The 23655-nt window shown below is 39.3% G+C and overlaps 1 protein-coding gene across 6 annotated transcripts in view; it reads left to right on the top strand.

Moving 5' to 3' along the window:
* Nucleotides 1–2342: 2342 nt before the first annotated feature.
* The window catches only part of LOC132861211 (beta-1,4-galactosyltransferase 1-like), a 30943-nt gene continuing 9630 nt past the window's right edge, over nucleotides 2343–23655 (top strand). The window contains exons 1-6 of one of the 6 annotated variants that reach the window (XM_060892624.1): nucleotides 2343–2406; nucleotides 3009–3294; nucleotides 6402–6637; nucleotides 16018–16205; nucleotides 21428–21550; nucleotides 22563–22667. In XM_060892624.1, the coding sequence (XP_060748607.1) occupies nucleotides 3009–3294; nucleotides 6402–6637; nucleotides 16018–16205; nucleotides 21428–21550; nucleotides 22563–22667 (938 nt within the window). In that variant the 5' untranslated portion in view covers nucleotides 2343–2406. The other 5 variants (XM_060892623.1, XM_060892622.1, XM_060892625.1 and 2 more) reach the window with 5 other exon arrangements.

The raw sequence follows: 23655 nt of genomic DNA, 5'->3' as shown, positions 1-23655 counted from the left end.
TTACAACACTGGATGTATTCTGCTTTAAAAAAGACATGCATGACTTTCAGTGTATTTGACAGATTCCAAGGGACCGTCTGCAAAGTGCAAATCCCGAAAAACAAATACTAAAAAACAGTCAATAACGTCACTGTAATACACTGCTGTCACCAGCTCACACATCACTGATGTCCTGATAGTTATACTACAACACTTATTTGGGGGAAATGTGTTTTACTTTTGGGGGAAATATTTTCATAAAAAAAAAAAAAAACATAAAAATTATACAAAAAGTCATTTCTCCCAAGTTGACTGTTTTTAGTATTCGCTTTTCGGGTTTTGCACTTTGCAGATGGTCTCTTGGTTCGCACATAGAGACTTGTGTATTTTGTCCAATGCGGAGGAAAGCTGATTTTGAGGAAAATTGGGTTGTAGCTGCCTCTCTACATTACTACGATAAAAAAAAGAGGTGTTATTTGTGTAGTAACAGCGTTTAGCTCAGGAGTTATTGACTCGGGAAACTCCAATCTGTAAATATGCGACCAACTTTACTTAAGTGCTGTTGATTTATAGCCAAAAACATCGGAATTTAAAAGCAGACCCCTAGCGTACATTAAACTGTATTGTTAAACTGAGGAAAATATTAGCTAATTTGACCCCTTCCTCAATTAAACTAATAACTAAACGCTTATAACATGTAATATTGACACATAATGCTGCATATTTCAATTATATGACTGTAAAGTGCCAATCACTTACCTGAACGTAGCCTACACAGTTGTGAGGAAGGCAGAAATGCTGCCCGCTGCCCGAGTCTCAGTCAAATTCGCGCCATAGTCTCACTCCACCAATAGGAGGGAAAATGCATAGCAACCGCACTTGATTTCAGGATTCCTGTGTTTTTCCACGTATAAGCCAAATGTTTACCACAAGTCGGTGTTTCTCACTGTGTGCCATAGCTCAACCACATATGGTTCTCATGTGTTCGTTGTTATCTGGGCCATATACCTCAAAATGAGTTGTGAACCAAGAGGGCATTTCCCGCCGATTTTAAAGTTATGGCAAAACAAATATGGCCACAATTTGGCCCATATCTGTATAGCCACGCCACATCTAGGCCATATGTGCCAGATAATACCCACATGTGGCCCAAACGTAATTGCTATCTGGGTGGCTTTCATTAAACATTAGTGAAAAACACTGACTAGACAGTGATTTTCTTAAATGTACTAACACCGTTAAGCACATGTTATATTAAAACATGCTAACGTCATTTTACCGTTTTACAGTTGCTGGACTAACTTAGACTGTTAAAGACTAACATTCTTTATAAATTGGTAAATGAGGTTCTCAACCTTTAAACCGAATATTCCTGACAGAAATGTGCTCTCTCACACCCCTTAATTGTCCGCAAATAAAAAAAAGCGACGATCGACTGCATCACACCACACTTAACGTTAAAACTTAGTTTAAATAATGACTAACAACCTTTATAAAATTGATAAATGTGTTTCTTACCTTTTAAACCGAATATCCCAATCCCACACAGTTTTCTTCTGGGCGTTAAGTTCACTGCCTCGGTAGGTGTCGTGAAGACAATTTCCCGCTCGTCATTAAGCGCGAAAAAAAAGTAACTCAAAATTAGTAACTCAAAATTTAACACACAAATCAACACCCATTCACTTGGAATAATTTACACTGGGAATTTAACTCAAATTAACACTACAGATTTTGCTGTGTAGATAGATAGATAGATAGATAGATAGATAGATAGATAGATAGATAGATAGATAGATAGATAGATAGATAGATAGATAGATTTATCCGTGGGCTTTACTGACAGATAGATTAATAGATAGACCTAGATAGATATATATCCACCTGATTTCTGTTTATAGTAACGGCCATATATTATGTTCATAGTACATATGCTTATGTATATTTCTGTTTATGGTAAGAGCCATATATTTTGCTTATAGCACATATCCTTCTATAAATTTCAGTTTATAGTTATAGCCATCTGTATATTATATTCATAGTACATACACATCTGTAAATGACTCATATATTACCATTTTATTTAATTTATTTAACTCGTGTAAACACTGTATATCCTGCACTTGCTGCTATTGTACTCTGGTTAGACCTAAACTGCCTTTCGTTGCCTTGTACTTGTACATGTGTAATGACAATAAAGTTTAATATAATCTAATCTAAAATATATAGATAAACAGATTTATCTGCTGGCTTTACTGATAGATAGATTAATAGACAGATAGACACTGATTTGAAAGGCTCGTGCATAGTTAGCTGTCTCGAATTACTGAACCGATGACGTATCTCTTCACGTCAGCTTCTCGGCGCGCGAGGCGTATCTAATCTCTCAGTACAACGGGAAGCAGAGCGCCCTGGAGCATATTTTCTATTGTATGACTTTCCATGGACTAAATTCCTTCTTTTTTTCCTTTCCTCTCACATTCGTGATACCGTTGGGTTCTTCTAAAAGCTGTCGGATAACGAAAAGAAGGACGAGCTTGTTTAAGGAGACACGAACTAAAGTAGTAGCTTAGCCAGGATTGCTAATTAGCCGAGTGAACATGCTAACGCTAATGAAGCCCTGACATGTCAGTTTTGTTTTAACACCACAGGTTAAAGTCATGGATTTAAACATTTCCGGAAAGATTTTTAGCAACCGGAATCTTAGTGTTCGGTAAAAAATTTTTTTTAGTATTGTAGACTGGCTGTATAGAAAACTAATAAATGTTTGTTATACAGGAGGTCAGGTAGGTAAATTCGTTTTAAAAACAAAAACAAACAAAAAAAAACTTCTATTCTTCAAGCATTGGATTTTCATTTTTAACTCAAACGAGGTGTATATAGTTGTAGATTTGTGTATATGGATTATATAATTGTTAATAGTTGTTTAAAATTGTTAATAAAACATTAAATTGTTAATGTAATTGATGCTATACGACACTAAAGAGACTCTGAGTTTATTTGCCTTTGTTTGTTTGTTTGTTTGTTTAAAGATGCCGGATCCGAATGTGAATTTTAATTTGCTCCAGAAGACTTGCACTCTCGTTGTGCTCCTTTGCTGTCTGCACATTTTTGTCACTGTATTTTATTATGTCAGATCGCTGGATTTTAGACAGTCATTTGTCCAAAACCAGAATCAAACGTACCAAAACCACGGGAAACTGGAAAAGCATGCAGCACTCACAGAAGAACTCAAATCAAGCAGCACTTTAACTTCCAAAAAAAACACTGTTACAGAAACCCAGCTGGAAAAATGCCCTGATCCGTCTCCTTTGCTCGGTATGAAACCCTTTTTAAACCTCTTATAATTGTATGTTTGCTCAAGTCATATGGAATCAAAGTTCATCATGTTGCTGACTTATTTATTTTTAGTCTTGGCACATCTGACGTAGGTGAAAATGTCAATTATTTAGATTTTTACTTAAACTGCATCGTAACAGGTTCGTCGATTCAACACACGAAATCTGAATCGTATGTCCTGTCTTTGTCATTTGACTCACATTTAAACTCATCAAAAATCACACCTGAATCTTGCAGGGTTCATTTGTAGGTCTGAGATTTGTTTCATTATTATTATTACTACTACTAAGCTCCCTACACCTAGTAGAGTGATTGTAGAGATCCACCGATCTTCATCTGAAAAGTTGTGCATAAGTGTGGATATAAAAAGAAAAATGCTTCCGTCACATTTACGTGTACTTAAGTCATTTGATAAGAGAAAAACAAATTGGGTTGATTAGTATTGAATTGAGGGGGCACGGTGGCTTAGTGGTTAGCACGTTCGCTTCACACCTCCATGGTTCGGGATTTGATTCCCGCCTCCGCCTTGTGTGTGTGGAGTTTGCATGTTCCATCCGTGCCTCGGGGGTTTCCTCCGGGTACTCCGGTTTCCTCCCCCGGTCCAAAGACATGCATGGTAGGATGACTGGCATCTCTGGAAAATTGTCCGTAGTGTGTGAGTGCGTGAGTGAATGAGTGTGTGTGTGCCCTGCGATGGGTTGGCACTCCGTCCAGGGTGTATCCTGCCTTGATGCCCGATGACACCTGCAGTAGAAAATGCGGTAGAATAAAAATGCTACCGATAAGCGGTAGAAAATGAGTGACTGAGTATTGAATTGTTAATACCGGAGAAAGATGAACCATCGCAGTGAAATTCGTTTATTAAAATATACAAGCTTGTTAGAAAGTCAGAGCGCACAGTCAGTCATGATACAGCACCCCTGGATCCTTGCTCATAGATCCCAGCATTGGTAGCCTGACGTTAGTGCTGTTCTTTAACCGTTTCCCAAGAAGCACCCATAACTTGGTGAACGTATGTCTGAGATATTGCCTGTGGGAAGGAAGACTGTAGTTAACGCTAAATAGTTTTTGGACACCTGATTATCACACTGCTCCTCCTGTTTTTATTCGTACACCATTGTTAACATTTTGTGCACAGGGTCGTTGTCTCTCTGGAACAGGATTTGTCCATTTTGTCCCAGAAAAGGGAAATCTGAACACTACGGTTGACATTTTAGACAATTGTGTGCTTTAATTGTGTGAGCTTTGTGTAAGGGAAGGTCCAAAATGTGGCATCACAGTCATTAGTTTGATCCCACAATTATATCTAAGCTAATAAAAAGGTCTTTAATAAACACAGGTCACACCTACGTTTATTTCAGTGTGCCACCTCCCTTTGTAAACGTGATGACACAAAGAGCACATTGGCGGATAGACTTTAAACAATAATTTGGTTAAAACAACATTCCTAAAATGTCTGTGTCATTATAAGTGAAAGGGTTGGAGGTTGTTTCCTGACAACGTCAGTTAATAATGAAGCAATCAAAATATTTCAGATGTATATGCAAATTAGCTCATTGTTTGATTTATTTGGAAGAAGACCAAAAGTCTGCTAAAAATTTAATTGCTTAAAATTTGCAGTGGTGGTTATTATAAGTTTGAGGGCATAGACCTGAAACAAAAGGTGTAATTGAAATCCAGTGTTTTCAACGTAAGGTCCAGGAAGTGGAATTTTGGTGCATGTGTCTCCTTGTGCTTGTGTATGTATGTGCGTGAAAACGCGTGTACGGTTATAGTGGTCGAGTCAAGAAGCTTTCATTGTCATTTCAACCATATTTAGCTGATGCAGTATATAGTGAAATGAGATGTTTTTCCAGGATCATGGTGCTTCATAGAACAAAGACAGAGCTAAGGACTTAAGGTAAGCTAAGGTCCCTGGCTGGAAAACATTTAAGACAATGATGTATGTAAAGAGATGATTCTTCATGCGGTACTTTTGAGAAAATAACTGAATGATATAACCTCTGATTATAGAATTATCTCAAAACAAGCACACCCTGCACTGTGAAAGTCATATGATGTAGCACAAATATAGACTTATGTGAAATTTGGAGTGTTTCACAATTCTGAATATCATTAATTAAAGCCTCTTTGTACATCCCTATTTATGGACACACCAATTTGTGATGAACCCAAACTGATAACATAGTTACACTGCCATCTTTGCAGATGAAAAGCAACTTGTTTCTTTCAGGAGAGATATGAGACCTGAGTTTATATTAATGAAGAACTGACTCTTTGTTAAAAAAATATACGTTAATGACAAAGCTAGCTGGATGTGATCAGTTCTTTAGCTAAATTATGTCTAAGCAAATTAAAAGGTCTGCGTTTATTACAGTGTGCCACCTCCCTTTGTAAACGTGATGGGACAAAGAGCACATTGGCAGTGAGACTTTAAGCAATAATTTGGTTAAAACCCCCAGTCCTGTAATGTCTCAGTGTCATTATGATTGAAAGGGTTGAAGGTTGTTTCCTGACATCAGTTAATAATGGCTAGATACTGAAACAGACTAGATACTGTACATTCCTCTTCTAAAAAAAGTTTCAGAAGTTCAGCTGTGGTGGTCTATCCTCTCTTCACCTGCAAGCAATGTTTCAACTAGCATGTGTGTCTGATCTTCTCTGCCAATGTGTGCACTACAGCAAGTTGTGGAATCTCACCTGGTTTATATAAGTGGGAACTTTGATTACTATACCATTTTCCCCCTCTGCTGAAACACTAAGCTTTTTTTTCAGTCATCGTGTGTCTCCAAGCATGGTCTAAGTAAATAAGCAGAGCCTCACAGGTCCGCATGAGGTCCATTGTACGAAAACAACCTGATTGAATTTGAATGAGTGAACGATATGAGTGATGCATTAAAATAGATGGGCAAACAGAGATATCTCAAAGATATCTCAAGTGTTCGAACATACCACTGTGAATGTGGACTTGTTTATTTGTGAACGGGTTAAAGATCTAAAAAGATTGCACTTTCATGCAAACCCTTACCACAGCAAGAACAGCAGATGTTGCTGTGAAACTAACTAACTCTTCTGTGTCGTTTCAGTGGGTCCGCTCAGAGTTGAGTTTAACTTTCCAGTGAACCTCGATGAGGTGAGGAATATGAACTCGGTGTTACAAGAGGGAGGACGCTTCAAACCCAAAGATTGCATAGCCCTGCAGAAAGTGGCCCTCATCATCCCCTTTCGAAATCGAGACGAACACCTGAAGTACTGGCTTTATTACATGCACCCGATCCTGCAGCGGCAGCAGCTCGACTATGGGGTCTATGTCATTAACCAAGTGAGCCCTCACAACTCTCTACCCACTGAATATGTGTAATTGTATAAAAATGCCTTTTCAAGCTTTATAAAGACATTAATTTAAGCAGGAATTTAAGTAGGACTTTGTAGCATAACATTTTTTTTTACAAGGGAAATTGTAATGCCGTTGCATACAAACTCATTATAGGCAATTCTGTGTCTCCAATATTTATTTTGTGTTCATGCCTTCAACACATTTTGGATTCATGGTCCTCGTTCTGGTGGAGGCCATCTGGCTAGACAGTCTACTACAGAGTATAGTAGTATTTAGTATTATTATTTTTAAAAAATGTTTGCATTTTCTTCCCGTCAAAGAAAGGTAACCATATATTGTGGTTTGACAGACAGGAGGCAGTGTGAAACTTAGAAGGTGATGTATGAATAAGTAGAGAAAGGAGAAGTATGATTTAAACAATGTGGTTAAACTGGTAAATTGTTGGTCAAACAAAAGAGAAATTGTTAATGGATCCTAAACCATAATGGATGGATATGGATCCATGTCTAGGAATATCTAAGTAATCGTTAGCAAGGCCCATAACCCACAATTGCTCAGTTGTATTAAAAAAAAAAAAGAAATGGAAATGTAGTCTGTTTTACTAGAAATTCTTTTGAACTGTTAATCTTGTCACACTTACCTTTTTACAAAAAGGAGCTGAGTCTACCTAAGAATTGAATCTTTGACAACTCTGAAAATTCCTCCTACACACACACTCCCTTCTCCCTCCCTTATTTTTCACAGCCAACAAAGTATTTTGAAGTACTGAATCGAAAATTAGATACTCCGAATAATTTACAGAGTTAAATAAGTTAAATCATTGACAGAATAATTTCCCTTTATTTGCAAAGGTTGTTTGTTTTATGTTTGCTTTTTTTTCCCTTTACTGACACTTTGTTTTGTGTCTCATGGCAGTTATCATCAGGTTTTCTTGAATAATTCTTGGGAAACCAGGTTCTAAAAAGAAATTAATACCTGAGCAAATGTCAAATGTCACACCTTGGGAAATCCCCCCTCACACACACACACAATGTCGTATCAGTTGCAGTTACTTCCATTATTTGATGACTGTGCTTTCTTTTTGAACTCTGGAATGCAAATGTTTTCTTAAACTAGGAATGGGGAAGTGTAAACATAAACCTGCCACTATGGAAAGAACAAACCTTTATTTCTAACACATGAAGCGCTGATAAAGCTTTGCTACATCATACAAAACTCATTACAATGCTATTAAGCTCACGATAGCTAAAATACTTTCTTGTTACGCCTTCATGACAATTATCTGACATGAAAAACAATGTAATACCTGCAGCTAAACTTGTTGCACCAGTAGCGTTGACACTGACAGCCTTGCTTCACCCATGTTTGGGTTTCACAGTGGCTCAAATTCCATGTACCATGTGTATAAAGTACTACAAACTTCCCTGTTCCAGATGCATTTAAACAGTTTATTCAGAATAAGTTTACTGCATGGAAATATAGCTAGTGTGTCATGATTATAAAATCAGGCCATTATTAAGATGCTTTGTTGTTATAAACATGTTATATCTTCGTAACTGCATCAAATAAAAGCTGTTAGATTGTAATAGAAACACCTTTTGGAGATTTTGGAGTGAGCACTTTCCACCACCATCATCAAAACTTATTGAAAAAGCTTTTTGGATGAACAACATTCAACACTGTATTTGAGAAATGTGAAGATGTTTAATCCAACCTAAAATGATCCCTAACCAAACCAATAAATGTCTGAAGTAGTTGAATGTTTACATGGCGATTCTCATAACACAGTGGAGGCAAAAACAGTCCAATCAGTGAGAGAAACAGGCTTGTAAATCCTGCTCCGCTTCCTTAGTCCATCTTTTTACAGTCCTTAATACAGGTTTAGCTGAATCTAGCCATGGGGGTCACAGTCCAGTGACTTCTGTGCCGGTCCCAAGCCCGGATAAATAGAGAGGGTTGCGTCAGGAAGGGCATCCGGCATAAAACATTGCCAAATCTAACCATGCGAGTTGTCAGTAAGAATTTCATACCGGATCGGTCGAGGCCCGGGTTAACAACGACCGCCATCGGCGCCGTTGACCTACAGGGCGCCGGTGGAAATTGGGCTACTGTTGGTCGAAGGAGTAGAGGAGGGAGGAGAGTGCACAGACAGAGAGAGAAGAGGAAAGGTAAGAGTGTAGGACTGAGAATAGGGACTCTGAATGTTGGTACTATGACAGGGAAAGGTAGAGAGCTGGCTGATATGATGGAGAGAAGGAAGGTGGATATACTGTGTGTACAGGAGACCAAGTGGAAGGGTAGCAAGGCTCGTAGTATAGGAGCAGGATTCAAGCTGTTTTATTATGGTGTGGATAGTAAGAGAAATGGGGTAGGTGTGGTCCTGAAGGAGGAGTTTGTGAGGAATGTTCTGGAGGTGAAGAGAGTGTCAGACAGGGTGATGAGTCTGAAGTTAGAGATTGAAGGGGTGATGTTGAATGTTGTTAGTGGTTATGCCCCACAGGTAGGTTGTGAGTTAGAGGAGAAAGAGAGATTCTGGTGTGAATTCGATGAGGTGATTGAGAGTATTCCCACGGGCGAGAGAGTGGTGATAGGAGCAGATTTTAATGGACATGTTGGTGAGGGGAACACAGGTGATGAGGAGGTGATGGGCAAGTTTGGAGTTAAGGAAAGGAACCTTGAAGGACAGATGGTAGTAGACTTTGCTAAGAGGATGGACATGGCTGTGGTTAACACGTATTTTCAGAAGAGGGAGGAACATAGAGTGACTTACAAGAGTGGAGGTAGGAGAACACAGGTAGACTACATCCTTTGTAGAAGAGGCAATCTGAAAGAGATTAGTGACTGTAAAGTGGTAGTGGGAGAGAGTGTAGCCAGACAGCATAGGATGGTGGTGTGTAGGATGACTCTGATGGTCTGTAAGAGGAAGAGGTCAAAGATAGAGAAGAAAACTAAGTGGTGGAAGCTGAAAAAGGAGGAATGTTGTGAGGAATTTAGACAGAAGTTGAGGCAGGCTCTGGGTGGTCAGGTAGTGCTGCCGGATGACTGGGAAACTACAGCAGAAGTGATCAGGGAGACAGGGAGAAAGGTGCTGGGTGTGTCATCTGGAAGGAGGAAAGAAGATAAGGAGACTTGGTGGTGGAATGAGGAAGTTCAGGATAGTATACAGAGGAAGAGATTAGCCAAGAAGAAGTGGGATATGGACAGGACTGAAGAGAATAGACAGGAATACAAGGAGTTACAGCGCAGAGTGAAGAGGGAGGTGTCTAAGGCCAAGCAGAAGGCATATGATGAGTTGTACACTAGGTTAGACACTAGAGAAGGAGAGAAGGACTTGTACAGGTTAGCTAGACAGAGGGATCGAGATGGGAAGGATGTGCAGCAAGTTAGAATTATTAAGGATAGAGATGGAAGGGTGCTCACAAGTGAGGAGAGTGTACAGAGGAGATGGAAGGAATACTTTGAGGAGCTGATGAATGAGGAAAATCAGAGGGAAAAAAGAGTAGAAGGGGTGAACTCTGTGGAACAGGAAGTAGATAAGATTAGAAAGGATGAAGTCAGGAAGGCCTTGAAGAGGATGAAAAGTGGAAAGGCAGTTGGTCCTGACGACATCCCGGTAGAGGTCTGGAAGTGTCTAGGAGAGGAAGCAGTGGAATTTTTAACTAGTTTGTTCAACAGGGTATTAGAAAGTGAGAGGATGCCTGAGGAATGGAGAAGGAGTGTGTTAGTGCCGATCTTTAAGAATAAGGGTGACGTGCAGAGTTGCAGTAACTATAGGGGGATAAAGTTGATGAGCCATACAATGAAGTTGTGGGAAAGAGTAGTGGAAGCTAGGTTAAGGAAGGTGGTGGAAATTTGTGAGCAGCAGTATGGCTTCATGCCCAGAAAGAGCACAACAGATGCAATTTTTGCTCTGAGAATGTTGATGGAGAAGTATAGGGATGGTCAGAGGGAGTTGCACTGTGTGTTTGTAGACTTAGAGAAAGCGTATGACAGGGTGCCAAGAGAAGAGCTGTGGTACTGTATGAGGAAGTCAGGAGTAGCAGAGAAGTATGTCAGAGTGGTGCAGGACATGTATGAGAGGAGCAGGACAGTGGTGAGGTGTGCTGTAGGTCAGACAGAGGAGTTTACAGTGGAGGTGGGACTGCATCAGGGATCGGCTCTGAGCCCCTTCCTGTTTGCTATAGTGATGGACCAGTTGTCAGAGGAGGTCAGACAGGAGTCTCCTTGGACGATGATGTTTGCAGATGACATTGTGATCTGTAGTGAGAGCAGGGAGCAGGTGGAGGAAAACCTGGAGAGGTGGAGGTTTGCGCTGGAGAGAAGAGGAATGAAAGTCAGTCGTAGTAAGACTGAGTACATGTGTGTGAATGAAAGGGAGAGAAGTGGAATAGTAAGGTTACAGGGTGAAGAGGTGAAGAAGGTACAGGAGTTTAAGTACTTGGGGTCAACAGTCCAGAGTGATGGAGAGAGTGGGAAAGAAGTAAAGAAGCGAGTGCAGGCAGGTTGGAGTGGGTGGAGAAAGGTGTCAGGAGTTCTGTGTGATAGGAAAATATCAGCAAGAATCAAGGGGAAGGTGTACAGGACAGTGGTGAGACCGGCCGTGCTGTATGGTTTAGAGACAGTGTCACTGAAGAAGAGACAGGAGTCAGAGCTTGAGGTAGCCGAACTGAAGATGTTGAGGTTCTCTTTGGGTGTGACAAGATTGGACAGGATTAGGAACGAGTACATCAGAGGGACAGCCCATGTTGGACGTTTGGGGGACAAAGTTAGGGAGGCGAGATTAAGATGGTTTGGACATGTTCAGAGGAGGGAGAGTGAGTATATTGGTAGGAGAATGTTGGACATGGAGCTGCCAGGCAGGAGGCAAAGAGGAAGGCCAAAGAGGAGGTATATGGATGTAATTAATGAGGATTTGAAGCTAGTGGGTGCAAGTGTTGAGGATGCAGAAGATAGGGTTAGGTGGAGAGAGATGATTCGCTGTGGCGACCCCTGAAGGGAAAAGCCGAAAGAAGAAGAAGAAGAAGAATACAGGTTTAGCTGATTTCAGTTTCTGCCCGCCAGCTACAATATACAGCAAAACACCGGCAATAATCAAAAACCGGTAAAAGATCTTGTGGTGTGTACTGTCGAATGTTCAGCTGTTCATCCCTGGTGAAACTGATCGAATGTTCTTGACACAGAACAGGAAAAACTAACAAAAACAGAGTAAACACTGAGGAGCTAAGCACTGAGGCTGCCATCCGCGGCGCCATCTTGAGTAGTATAAACCAAATTCTAAAACCAAGTTTAGATGGACAGCTGAAGATGTCAGATTTAGGAGGTTTATCAGAAACAGCTGTGATGACACATTTTTTCCCCCAAAGTAATTTCCCAGGGTTCCATTTAAACTGTTGGCCATAACAGGACAACACATTGATTATCTTTCTTTCAGGCAGTGAACAGTGTCAGAATTCTCACCTATATTTTCTTTAACTTTTTCATTTTATCCTTTTTTAACATTTTTCTCCCCTCTATGTTTGTCAGAAATGTTAGACATTTCTGCTCTCTTTTACTGTGTTTCTGTAGCTTCTGGTGTAAACCAGCAGCGGTTCTTTTCTCAAATTTTCCCAAATAAGGGAAAAGCACGAGGGTGCAAATGCTGCTTCATACACTTTAATCTCTTCTTGCTGATTTTCCAGGAATTTACCCAATCCTGACTCACACTTTCCGCATTCGTCTAGATCTTCTTCTTCTTCAATATAGGTGTGTTTTGGTGTAGTAAAAAGGATGTAGACATTTTAAAACGTTTTTTCTTTCTTCTCTGAGTGTTGTCTTTACTTGCTGCTCTGCTCACTCTTTTCTCTAATTTTGTCTCTCGCTCCCTTTGCCACCCTCCTTTCCTTTCCATTTTGCCCTTACCCCATCCCCCACCCTCCACCACGTCCATCTCTTGCTGGCTACCTGCCATCCTCTTCCTGACAAAATTGCTGGTCTTATGCATGATGGCTTGCAGCACCTGGTGTTAACAGCAGGGTGGAGAAAAAGGTGAGAATGGTCTACTTGCTCTTTGTGATGGGTTGTTACTAAGTCTGGGTGGTTCTTCCTTTCGTTCTTTCTTTCTTTTTTGTCTGTCTGTCACTTTTTGCACTAATTTTTCTTATTCTTCTGCTGCGTTTTTAATTTAACTACACGATTAACAGCTTTGATTAAAGCTTGGTAATAATCTCAATCTAATCTCTTAATCCTTTGAATAAAAGCATTTTTTATTTTAATGTAACGAACAATTGCTCATTCATGCAGTTTTTCAATCGCCCAGTCGTGGGAGTCGCACAACGCTTAAAAAACACGCAGATGCAAGTCAAAATCTTCAATTAACATTCTTATCAAACATCAGATAGGGGAGAAAATGTGCCGTCCGTGACGCTGAACATGTCATGGTTTTGTTTTTTGGAAACACATTGTTGATGAGAATATTCAGAGAAGAATAGTTAGACTAGCTTAAGATGACATGAAAACCACAGTAACTCAATCACTCTTCACAAACAGTATGAACAGAAAAGATTGCACAGCATTTCAAACCTAAAAAATAATATAATAACAGGTTTCATTTGATCACATAACTGGCTGCCAAAAAATAGGAATCTGTGCACTCTATAGACACAGGCTCACCTAGTGCACGGTTGGTTTGTAAAAACTCTAGAGACCACTGTGAACATCCCACAGGATCAGTAGCTTCAGGGATACCCAGACCAAACCTCTGCAACAACCACAACATCAAAATAAAAGTCACAGAGGTCACATTTTTCCATATTCTGATATTTGATGGGATTCTCTGGTAAAAACCACTTCTCTGAGGAAGTCACTTCGTCCCATCGTGAAGAACGAGAGCAGCCGAGGATCCTTGGGGCCACAGATCTTTTTCTTTGAAGTGAATGCTTGTTCTCTCTTTTTTTCCCCCACTCTCTTGCTCAACTGAGAGCATTTATCAATGCTGGGTTCATCTTTGGTGTAGCGATTTTGGCTCGCAAAGCAAGGTAAATATTTATAAGTAATTATAACATGTTACATTGACTCCTAAATATTTTAACCTAAGTTGAAATTGACGGTAATGGAATTAACGTTACACTTATTTGGTCTGTTCGTCCGGTGAACAGGCCGTGTAACCTTTATTAATTCTATGAGGGCGGCATCTTCCCTTTTACTTTATACCGTAATTTTAATTAAATTAACTTAATAGAGCATGTAGTTCAGACCAGATGTTGCAGGTACCTTACCTTTGTGAGCGATACTCAGAGACAGTCACTTGTGGAACAAAAATATGGCGTTTAATGAATGAGACAAACACAACATAAAACTAACTACACAAACAAACAAAAGAAATAGAGAAAACCAAGATGAAAATAAAACACACAAAAGGAATTGAAAGTGGGGAAAGGAGGAAGAGACTGGAAAAGAAGAAATTAGAAAGGAAGGAAAGGAATGGCAAGCTTAAACTCCAAAATTAATCACACCCTAACTGGGAAATCGTCACCGGAAACTTAAATTCACCTTAAGACTCAAATACAAGGTTCATACTTAAAATACGCATCTAAATGGGTTGGTAAGGGAAACGGTTACTTGCATTGGCTTTCTGCACAAGAGTCCGGATGCAACAGAGAATTCTCTGAAGAGTCAGTTAGGGTGGGGCCAGATGTTCTTCCAAGTTCTCCAAGATCAGAGCAGTTGTTATTGGAAGTGAAGTTTGCTGGAAGTTCCTTGAAGGAAGATGGAGTTGTCTGTAAGCTGTTCCGAAAGTCTGACCCCGGATTGGTGGTGTTTGTGACAATTTAAAGGTCCCGAACTCCACCCATCTTTGGGGAGATGGCCAATACTACGGCCCGGATTTCGGAGGGAAAAACTCCCTTTGTTTCAGGTGTCTGTGGGTGTGGTTTAGCTATCAAACTTTTAGATGACTTTAAAGTTTTTATCCAATGTGTATTAAGATGGTATAGCGCCTTTCGTGCTCAAATAAAATACACCATTGATTGAAAAATGAGTAACTGATAATTTTGTGGTCATTTGGATACTAAACATGAAGGGGAATGACGGTATAAAGGCATCGGTACATTATACACAGATCAGTAATCAAAGTGTAACTGATGTTACTACGATATTGCGTTCTTTCTCCTTTATCAGAACGCAATATCGTAGTAACTGATGTTACTACGATATTGCGTTCTGATAAAGGAGAAAGAAACAAAAATGAAACACAAAACAAAATGCATTTTCATTAGGGAAGTGAAAAACATAATTTTTTATACATCCTGACATCAGACCTTAAAAGGACATACAGCCTTAGAACAGGTATACATTAACATGCCAGGATAGGTAATCAAATTATAACTGATGTTAATCCAGTGTTGTGTTCTGATACCTAAATAAAATACACCCTTTTCAGGAAAGTAAGGAGCAAGTAATTTTAAGTCAGGCAAGCCTTAAAAGAAGAAACACATTACAACAGGGTTATAAGAATAAGAATCTTAGAGTATCCTATCTACTTGTTTTATTAGTAAAAGGAATGTCCCTGTGTGTGTGTGTGTGTGTGTGTGTCTGGTTGAGGTCCCTATGAGTTCAATCAGAGAAACAGCATGGTCTTATCTGGACTTTGTGTAGGATCCCAGACCTTCTGGGGCCAGGTGTGTGTGTTTGACACTGTGGAATGTGGCCCTCAATAAAACCATAAAACTGGGTTGCTCATTGGTTGATTGAAGAGTAGATGCCGAAGTTTAGGGTGCCTGGGATATGAAATCTAAATGACTTGTACCAGACGCTACATTGGTTATCTCGAGACTCATTCTTTTGCTGCTCTTGCGCTTTCAAGCGACAGGTTCAGCCAATTCTCCAGAGACCACAAAGAAAGGGAGAGGCCAAAAATCACCTGAAAGGATTTAAATGAGAACTTGAGATAGCCAGAGCTCTTGTTCTAGGCCAGAAGATTCTCACATTTATTACATGATCCTGAGCTGTTTGCTTCCAAGTTATCTGCAGGTTCACTATTATAAACCCAGAAAATTCATAGACAGTCACTTTTAAGTGAAAGCTCCTACAATTTAGATGAGTTGCTTGACAGCCTTTGGTGTAGCCATAAAGCATGGGCTACACAGTCATTAGCATTCCCCTGTATGCATCAGGCACTTTCAGTCAGGATGTTTGTTCTGTGGTAAAAAGCCACTTTAGGTAAGACTTCTTAGCTTTTATATTCAAACAGTGCAGAATTAGGGCTAACATTTAAAGCCATAGCAACTGCTAGTAAAATGAAGACCCTTCCAATAGCAAGCAGCAGATGTGTGCATGAATGTGTTTGGTATTTTATTTAAAAACTGCTGTTTCCTGCTCTTGTTTCTCAGGATGGAGAAGAGACGTTTAACCGGGCCAAACTGTTCAATATAGGCTATGTCGAGGCCCTGAAGGAGTACGACTACGATTGCTTCGTATTCAGTGACGTCGACCTCATCCCCATGGACGACCGAAACACATACAAATGCTTCAGCCAACCAAGACACCTTTCTGTTTCCATGGACAAATTTGGCTTCAGGTAACCTATCCCTTTTGTTCAGCTCTATTCTGGGAAGAGAGAATTTGAAACGACAATTATACAGCTCCCCTACAGTTTTCCTTACTTCAGCTCAAGCCCAGCTGAAACTGCAGGATGGTAGTCCAGAAAAAATGAAAAAAAAAGAAATATTATTGGGGCAAATTAAAAATAGAGCAAAAGAATTAAGAAGTGATTACGAGCTTAGATGGCGCACAGTTGATTAGGTTTTAATTGTGCTCACAATGAATGTAAGGAAGCAGTTGTGATTATTGGTGAACTAAGTACATTATTTGTATTTTGACTTTGGATGTAATACAAAACTGCAAAATTAATAAATTATGTTCCATATTTACTTTTTTTTTTTACACAAGTGTCTGAAGGGCTTCAGGATAAATGTGTCAGGGATCTGCGCGGACCTTAGGACACGTGCTAATGTTTTTATTATTGTCACGTGTCTGCCCCGCCTTCGTCTGCTCTTCCCTGCCTCCTCACCTGTTGCCCATTCTGTGATTGTCTGTGTGTGTATTTATGTGAGCCGCGTTGCCTATGGCAGCGCGGATTCATTAGTGTAATTTCCGTTAGTTCCCCGTGTCGTGTGGATGTCTGTTTGTTTCCCTACTGTATTAAACCCCTTTCATTTGAAGCTATCCTGCCTACGGGTCTGTCTCCTTCCCACCGTATCCGGGGGCCTGACAAAATGACTAGAGGTTACTATAGTAAATGGATAAAGTTCTGTACAGTAAAAGACTCTTATTTCCTCCTTTGTGTTCTGGCTTTCTCTGCGGTTTGCAGCATTTCCTCCTGAGGTTTCATTTGCATCGGGTCTGAGCAACACCTGTGTTTTTCCATTTTGTTCTGACTTCATGCATACCCTCCATGCTCCAACTAGCCCTCTAGGGCCTCATTTGCATTCAAATGTAGATGCTAGTTCTTGTGCACAACACACACATAAAGGTACAGGCACCCATACACAAACGTGAAGTGTGAACAAACACTGAACGATTGGTAAAGAAAATACACGCCACGACGAGCCTCTTCATCACCTTAACATGCATCTGGATCTGTACCAGGTGTCTATGAGCGTTTTAGCGCTCTCCCCTTTCCAGTGCACAACCGTTGCACCTACCAGGGTTTAAAGGCATCTGGTTGTAATTTTACTGCATTAGCTCACAACGCAAACTACAGAGAAAGACATCAGCCAAAAGTCTTCACTCTTTAACTGTAAACAGAGGCTGTTACAGTGCAGCTTGAAGTTACTGTCGGGAAAATATAATGCTTCAGATCTAATAAGAAAATAATGACCTTTTACCACTTTAAAAGTAAAAGTAGGCACTTTTAAAGTATACTCGCTACTTTTGAAGCATCTATGATGGATTTGTTAGGATGACGTTTCACTCTCTCTGGGTGACCCCTTCTACACACACGCACACATCAGACCGCCATTTCTCAAGCATGACCAAATGCTTCCTATCTGTTTTGCTTCTGTGTTGAAGTGTATTTCCTGCCCTTACATGCTTGTGCAGAGCTTGTTTTTTTCCGTTTATCCTCCTGTAAACCTCATGTAGCCAAAGGATAACAGTGTGTGCACAAGCGTGGCAGCTCTCTAACATTTTTTTACAAAATACGATGCAAACTTCATGACAGATTGCCGAGGGACATAAAGGGACACCTTGTTCTTTTGCAACCCCTTTTGGGAATACAGTGATGCCTCGAGATACGAGTTTAATTTGTTCCGTGACCTTGCTCGTATCTCAAATTGCTCGTATCTCAAAACAATTTTCCCTGTTTAAATTAAAGCAGTGGTAAAACACGATTTCACTTTTCTAACTTTAGCAAGTGTGTAATGTTCCTGTTTGAGCATAAACTACATCTGCAAAGTTACAACGTTCAAAGTTTTAAGCAAAGGAAAATATTTGCTTTTGAAGAAATCCATTTCTAAGGTCTACAGCAAACGGCCGGAAGGGACTACACGACATTCCTCCAGGGTTGCTGACGTCACTAAGCCCAATATTTACATAAACCCCTCCTCCGAGAATATTAAATAAGACTACTGGTAAAGGTAAGGGGCGTGACGTTAACGAAAAACGTGCACTAGGCGGTTAGCAAATCACAACACACTGGGCCAGCTAACCAATCTAAGCCCATTGCTATTTTTGAGGGACTGGCTTCATAGAACCCGGAAACCATCAGACCGTTTTACAAGGAGGGACAGAGCAGTGTAGAATAAAGGTAAAATATATGAAAAATAATGCAATTTTTTAAAAAACGAAGCATGAACACATGTTACAGTGCACCCCACAAACACAATCAAGCCTTCAAAAAAACGTGTTTTACCACCCCTTTAATTGAAATCCCATTAATCCAGCTCGCAAAATTCCACTCCAGTTGTTTTGTTTGTGTTTTGAATATGAAAAATGTACAGTACCTGTGTATATATAAATGACAAATATTGTATAAAAACATACAGTAATAAAAGAGAATGTTAAAAAAAAAAAAAACTGGTTTTACTTTACGGAAGATGCGCACGGAGGTTGAGGGAGGAGTAAACAGGAGGAATTTTGTCTCGTACGTACACTTTCGCTTTCGTTCACGTACTCGCTACTGTACACTCTTAATGCTACTTTACACTTAAATGGAACTTATCTAAACTTCACTACAATTAACGAACTTAACCTTCATATTGTCCCTGGGTCTTTTTGACCCCGCTGGAAGAATTTAATGTGTCATAACTTGGGTTTTCTTCCACATATCTACCTGAAATTTACCAGGATTGTTCCAAATTATGAACTTTGCAAGCAAAATTAATTTTCGTTGAACTATGTGTTCAGAACAGTATATACTACGCGTTTTTGATCCGCTTGGGTCATTTTGACCCGGCCACATTTAGTGGGGCAATAGGTCACACTTTTGCCCTTTTCAACTCAATGAACATACATACAGACACAAAAATGCACACATAAAATGTCCACTAACACACGCACCCAAAACACACTCACACCCCCCACAGACACACACACACACGCATGCACACACACACACACACACACACACACAAATTGGTCATTGCATTTCATTAGGCCTCCAGAAAAGAAAAAAAGCCAAACATTTGTAAATATTTTACACTTTTGATATGCCTTCGCCTAGCAGAGGGCAAAATGTGATCGACCGAAATGATGCTACACACACACACACACACACACACACACACACACACAGTCAAACACTGTTAAAAGCATTGGGCATTGCAATTCAGTTGGCCTCCAGAAAACAAAAGCTACTCTTTGTAAATATTTCACACTTGTTAGATGCATTTGTCCAGCTCTTCTTCTTCTACCAACAATCTTTACACACACACACACACACACACACACACACACACACACATTGTGTTTTCATATTCGAGTCATATTTGTTTCCTCTCTCTTATTTATGAATTTAGTTGCATCAGTAAGCTTTGGCCTGGAGATATGCAGAGTTTGTTTGACATTTATCAGTCAGTGGTTATCCAAAATAATATTTAATAATTTCTGCTTATTTTACTTAAAACATTTCAAAATTTCATAAGGGTTATCATTCATAAATTAAGTATAATAAAAAAAAACATAAGGAGGTAAACAAAGTTTTATTCACATGAAATTATGGCATGTTTTTGAGTGTGTGTGTGTGTGTGTGTGGCCTGTTGTTGGTTGATCAGATGACATCAGGTGGGCAAAATAGATATTACAAGTGTAAAATCGACATTACACTCAGAATGGTGATAATTGTAGAAGTTTTGATTTATAAGCATTCAAGTCAATTTGGCCTGTAAAAAAACAGGTTTTATTATTTGCTGACATTAAAAATAGTCAAAATGGTTTCAAAACAAACTCCTGCCCTTGAAATATACCAGCCTGTAATTGTGCATCAACTTTTGTGCCTCTATAGTGAAAATAATTCAAAATTTCTGTTTTTGTTTTTTTTACTAAAAAATGAGGCATTTTTGTATATAAATAAGGTTTATTATACCGAATAAATAAATAAATATATATATATATATATATATATATATATATATATATATATATATATATATATATATATATATATATAATTTTTTTTTTTGTTTTTGGCAAAATATATGTTAATATGTTGGAAACAAGTTAGACTAAAAAGGTCAAGTTGACTCAGCGCTCCTAATTTGTATAGGAGGACAATACAAGGGTTAAATCAAGCATTGCGTTAGTTCTGGCAGGCCACGTCGTCAAGCGTGCATCAGCTGTTAATCAGCTGTCCACGACGCGCACCAATCCGGTTATGACATCCATATTACCTGACAATTTAAATTCCCATTCATAGAGCCGCTCTAGCGTCGCTGCTGCCGCGATCTAAACTCCCTCCTACAACCCCAACTCCACCATGCTGAAACCTGTGTTCCTTGTACCAGTTTACGTCATAAATCTTCACATATTTTTCTCTCTCTCCCTCTCTCTGTAATTATTTATTTATCCATTCATTCATTTATTACTTTCCAAAAACGCGTAAGCGAGCATATCTAATACTATGCGTGATTAGTGGTTCTGTTATACGGGGGGTTTATTCTATTTTCTAGTCGCTGCTCTTCACGCTCTGACCACGCATGCGCACGCCATTTGTCCAGAACAGAACCATACCGCCAACACTAACTGTATGCATATCATCTAATAAATTCTCTTTTGACAAAGTGGTCCTGACAGAACTGAAATTCTCTTAACTTAACTGAACTTAATTGCTACAATTTCTGTTTTCTTTACATTAATTTTGCTTAATTTTCTTCATCGCTTTTCTCTTCACTCGTTTTTGCCTTTTTTGTCACTCTTTCCTCACTAACATCTGCCGGTTGTTTTAATAAAAACCTGTCCGGTTGGCATATCAGTTGTGGTGTAGTCGCACAAGTTAAAAATTTTTAACGGATCCAACGCTTAAAACGGATCCGAAAATAACGGATCCGCATATGTCGCCGATCCGCGTCGGCACCTCACGCAGCGCCTTTGCGACTCTCCATAGGAAAGGAATGACTTCCGTTTTATCGGCCGTCGTTTGTCGTGTGCAGTGTAAAGGCGGCTTTCGAGGCACTCGTATCTCGAGGCATCACTGTATAATTTTCAGCGTCTGTGTTTTGTAATGAATATCAGCTTACTTGGAAGATTTTCTTTCATTTTTCAGCATGAACCCAAACACTTTCCTAACACACTTTCCTTTTGTAGGCTTCCATATAACCAGTACTTTGGGGGGGTGTCCTCATTGAGCAAGGAACAGTATCTGAAGATCAACGGCTTTCCAAATAACTACTGGGGCTGGGGAGGCGAGGACGATGACATCTTCAACAGGTCTGAGACTTTTTGTTACATAAGTTACAGCACCAAATGTCATTACCAAATGTCACTAAGTGCAAAATTTGCTTTGAAGACCATATTATGTTCCATATTAATAAACATACAACTTTACTTCTTACTCTTTATTAACGTAATTTTCCTAAAATGTGAAATAAAATCACACCATATCGACAATTACAATGTTTTAAATCTATTTCTCAAAAGGTTTGCCATATAGCCTCCGTGTGTGAGTTGTTACTATAGAAATGGCAATTGTCTATAACTGCATTCAAGAGCACTCTGGTTAGAAACCTCATATATATCATAACTTATCAAATCTTTTATATAAATACTTTTGAAGCGATTATGGCAGAATGCCTAATGAGCAGCTCTGGAATTTCTCTGAAATCCTTATCACATGGTTTTATAAATATAAGTCAGAATGACACAAAACAGACTTTAGGCCAGAGCTGGAATAGTTCTGTAGGATTGTAAACTTCAGACAGGTCTCATTTGTTTGGTGCTCTTGTCTACACAGATGGTGTAGCTTTTAAGCCGGGAAGAGGCTTATAAATAGTGATTTCTCTTCAGCACAGCTTTTAAAATTTGTGAGCGAAGTCTGTAAGCACAGGGAAATCATAAACAGTCTAACATTTAGTGCCCTAGGTAACATAAAACTTTGAATTTATGCTTTTTATTCGACCTTTAAAGTTTAAGCAGCCAAATTAGTGAAGGCTTAGCTAGCAGATGTCAGGCTGGTATTATACTCAATAACAGGTTCTGTTGGAAGTCATGAATTCTTTATAGAATATTAGGCCTGGTCAGTAACGTCATCAGATTTTTATCCAAATGTTAACCATATGTACCAAATTTGCTATGTTCATATGTCCTGCTGACATCATTTCAATGTTTCTGAATGTTGTAACACATTTTACAGTATATTCCTTTCCTTTGTATGTTTATCTGTTTTTTTATCAGTTACTAATCAAACACACACATAGTGAAGCCTTTGTTGTGTTTCTCGCAGGCTGAGCTCCAAAGGGATGGTCATATCCAGACCCACCGGTGTCATTGGAAAATGCAGGATGATCCGTCACAACCGGGACAAGCAGAACGACTCGAATCCCCAAAGGTAGCGTGTTTTTTTTTTTTTTTTTTTTTTTTTTTTTTTTTTATAAAATTCACCCTGCTATACACTGTGCCTAACTGTTTGTAAGTACTCACGAGTAAACATCTGAGTACAAAGGTCCCCTTCCAGCATCCTATTCATTATTTCCTCTGTGGACTTTTTTTACATTGTCAGTTTGAACAACTTGTCTAAATGATTTGGCTCATAAGAAATTGTGCTTGAGTTTACTCGTCATAACTCCTAGCCAGTTTTTTTTTTTTTTTTGGACTTGTTATTTTATATATTATGTATTTATAACATCCTTTTAGTTGTTCTTGTTTTGTCTGTTTATCTAGCTGCATTACACACTTATGAATCACACAGTTTACCCTGTCAGGAAAAATTATCTAATGCTGGCTTTATGAGAACTCCGTAGGTGGCAAATGACCAAACACGAATCAAAGAACTTCCGGTGGCGCGCGCTGCAAGATGGCTGTACAACACTAGGCTCCTGAATATTAACCTCTTATTTCTGGATATTCATTTCATACAGAGGGAATATTGTCTCTTTTTGACAACTGGTCAATTCTGATACATGAATGGCTACCGGCAAAAAGTCTATTTCTCCCCAAAAGTCTGCTACGAGCAGCAAACGCCTCAAAACACTCGACGACGATGTTGCTTCAATTGTTAGTCACACAATCGAAGCACAACAGGAGACTATGCGAGAAATCGTGTATGTTGACAGAGGCGATAAAGATGGCTCTTAATCCCTTCAATGACTACATTAAAGAAAACAGTGCTGTTCTTCGTACAATGAAACAAGAAATTGACTCTGAGTAAAAGTATGGCGTCTATTACAATGGAAGTGGACAATCTTCAAGGCGGTTTACACAAATCAAAAAAGGATACAAACTTATGCTTGACTCAGTTAGAGCAGGTTCTACGAAAATGCAATGACCTCGAAGATCGGTCACGTCGCAATAACGTTCGTCTGGTTAATCTACCAACA

The sequence above is a fragment of the Tachysurus vachellii genome, chromosome 18, assembly GCF_030014155.1.
Source record: "Tachysurus vachellii isolate PV-2020 chromosome 18, HZAU_Pvac_v1, whole genome shotgun sequence".
NCBI lineage: Eukaryota > Metazoa > Chordata > Actinopteri > Siluriformes > Bagridae > Tachysurus > Tachysurus vachellii.
Note: the sequence above shows the minus strand (reverse complement) of the source record. Positions and strands in the feature narration are given on the sequence as shown.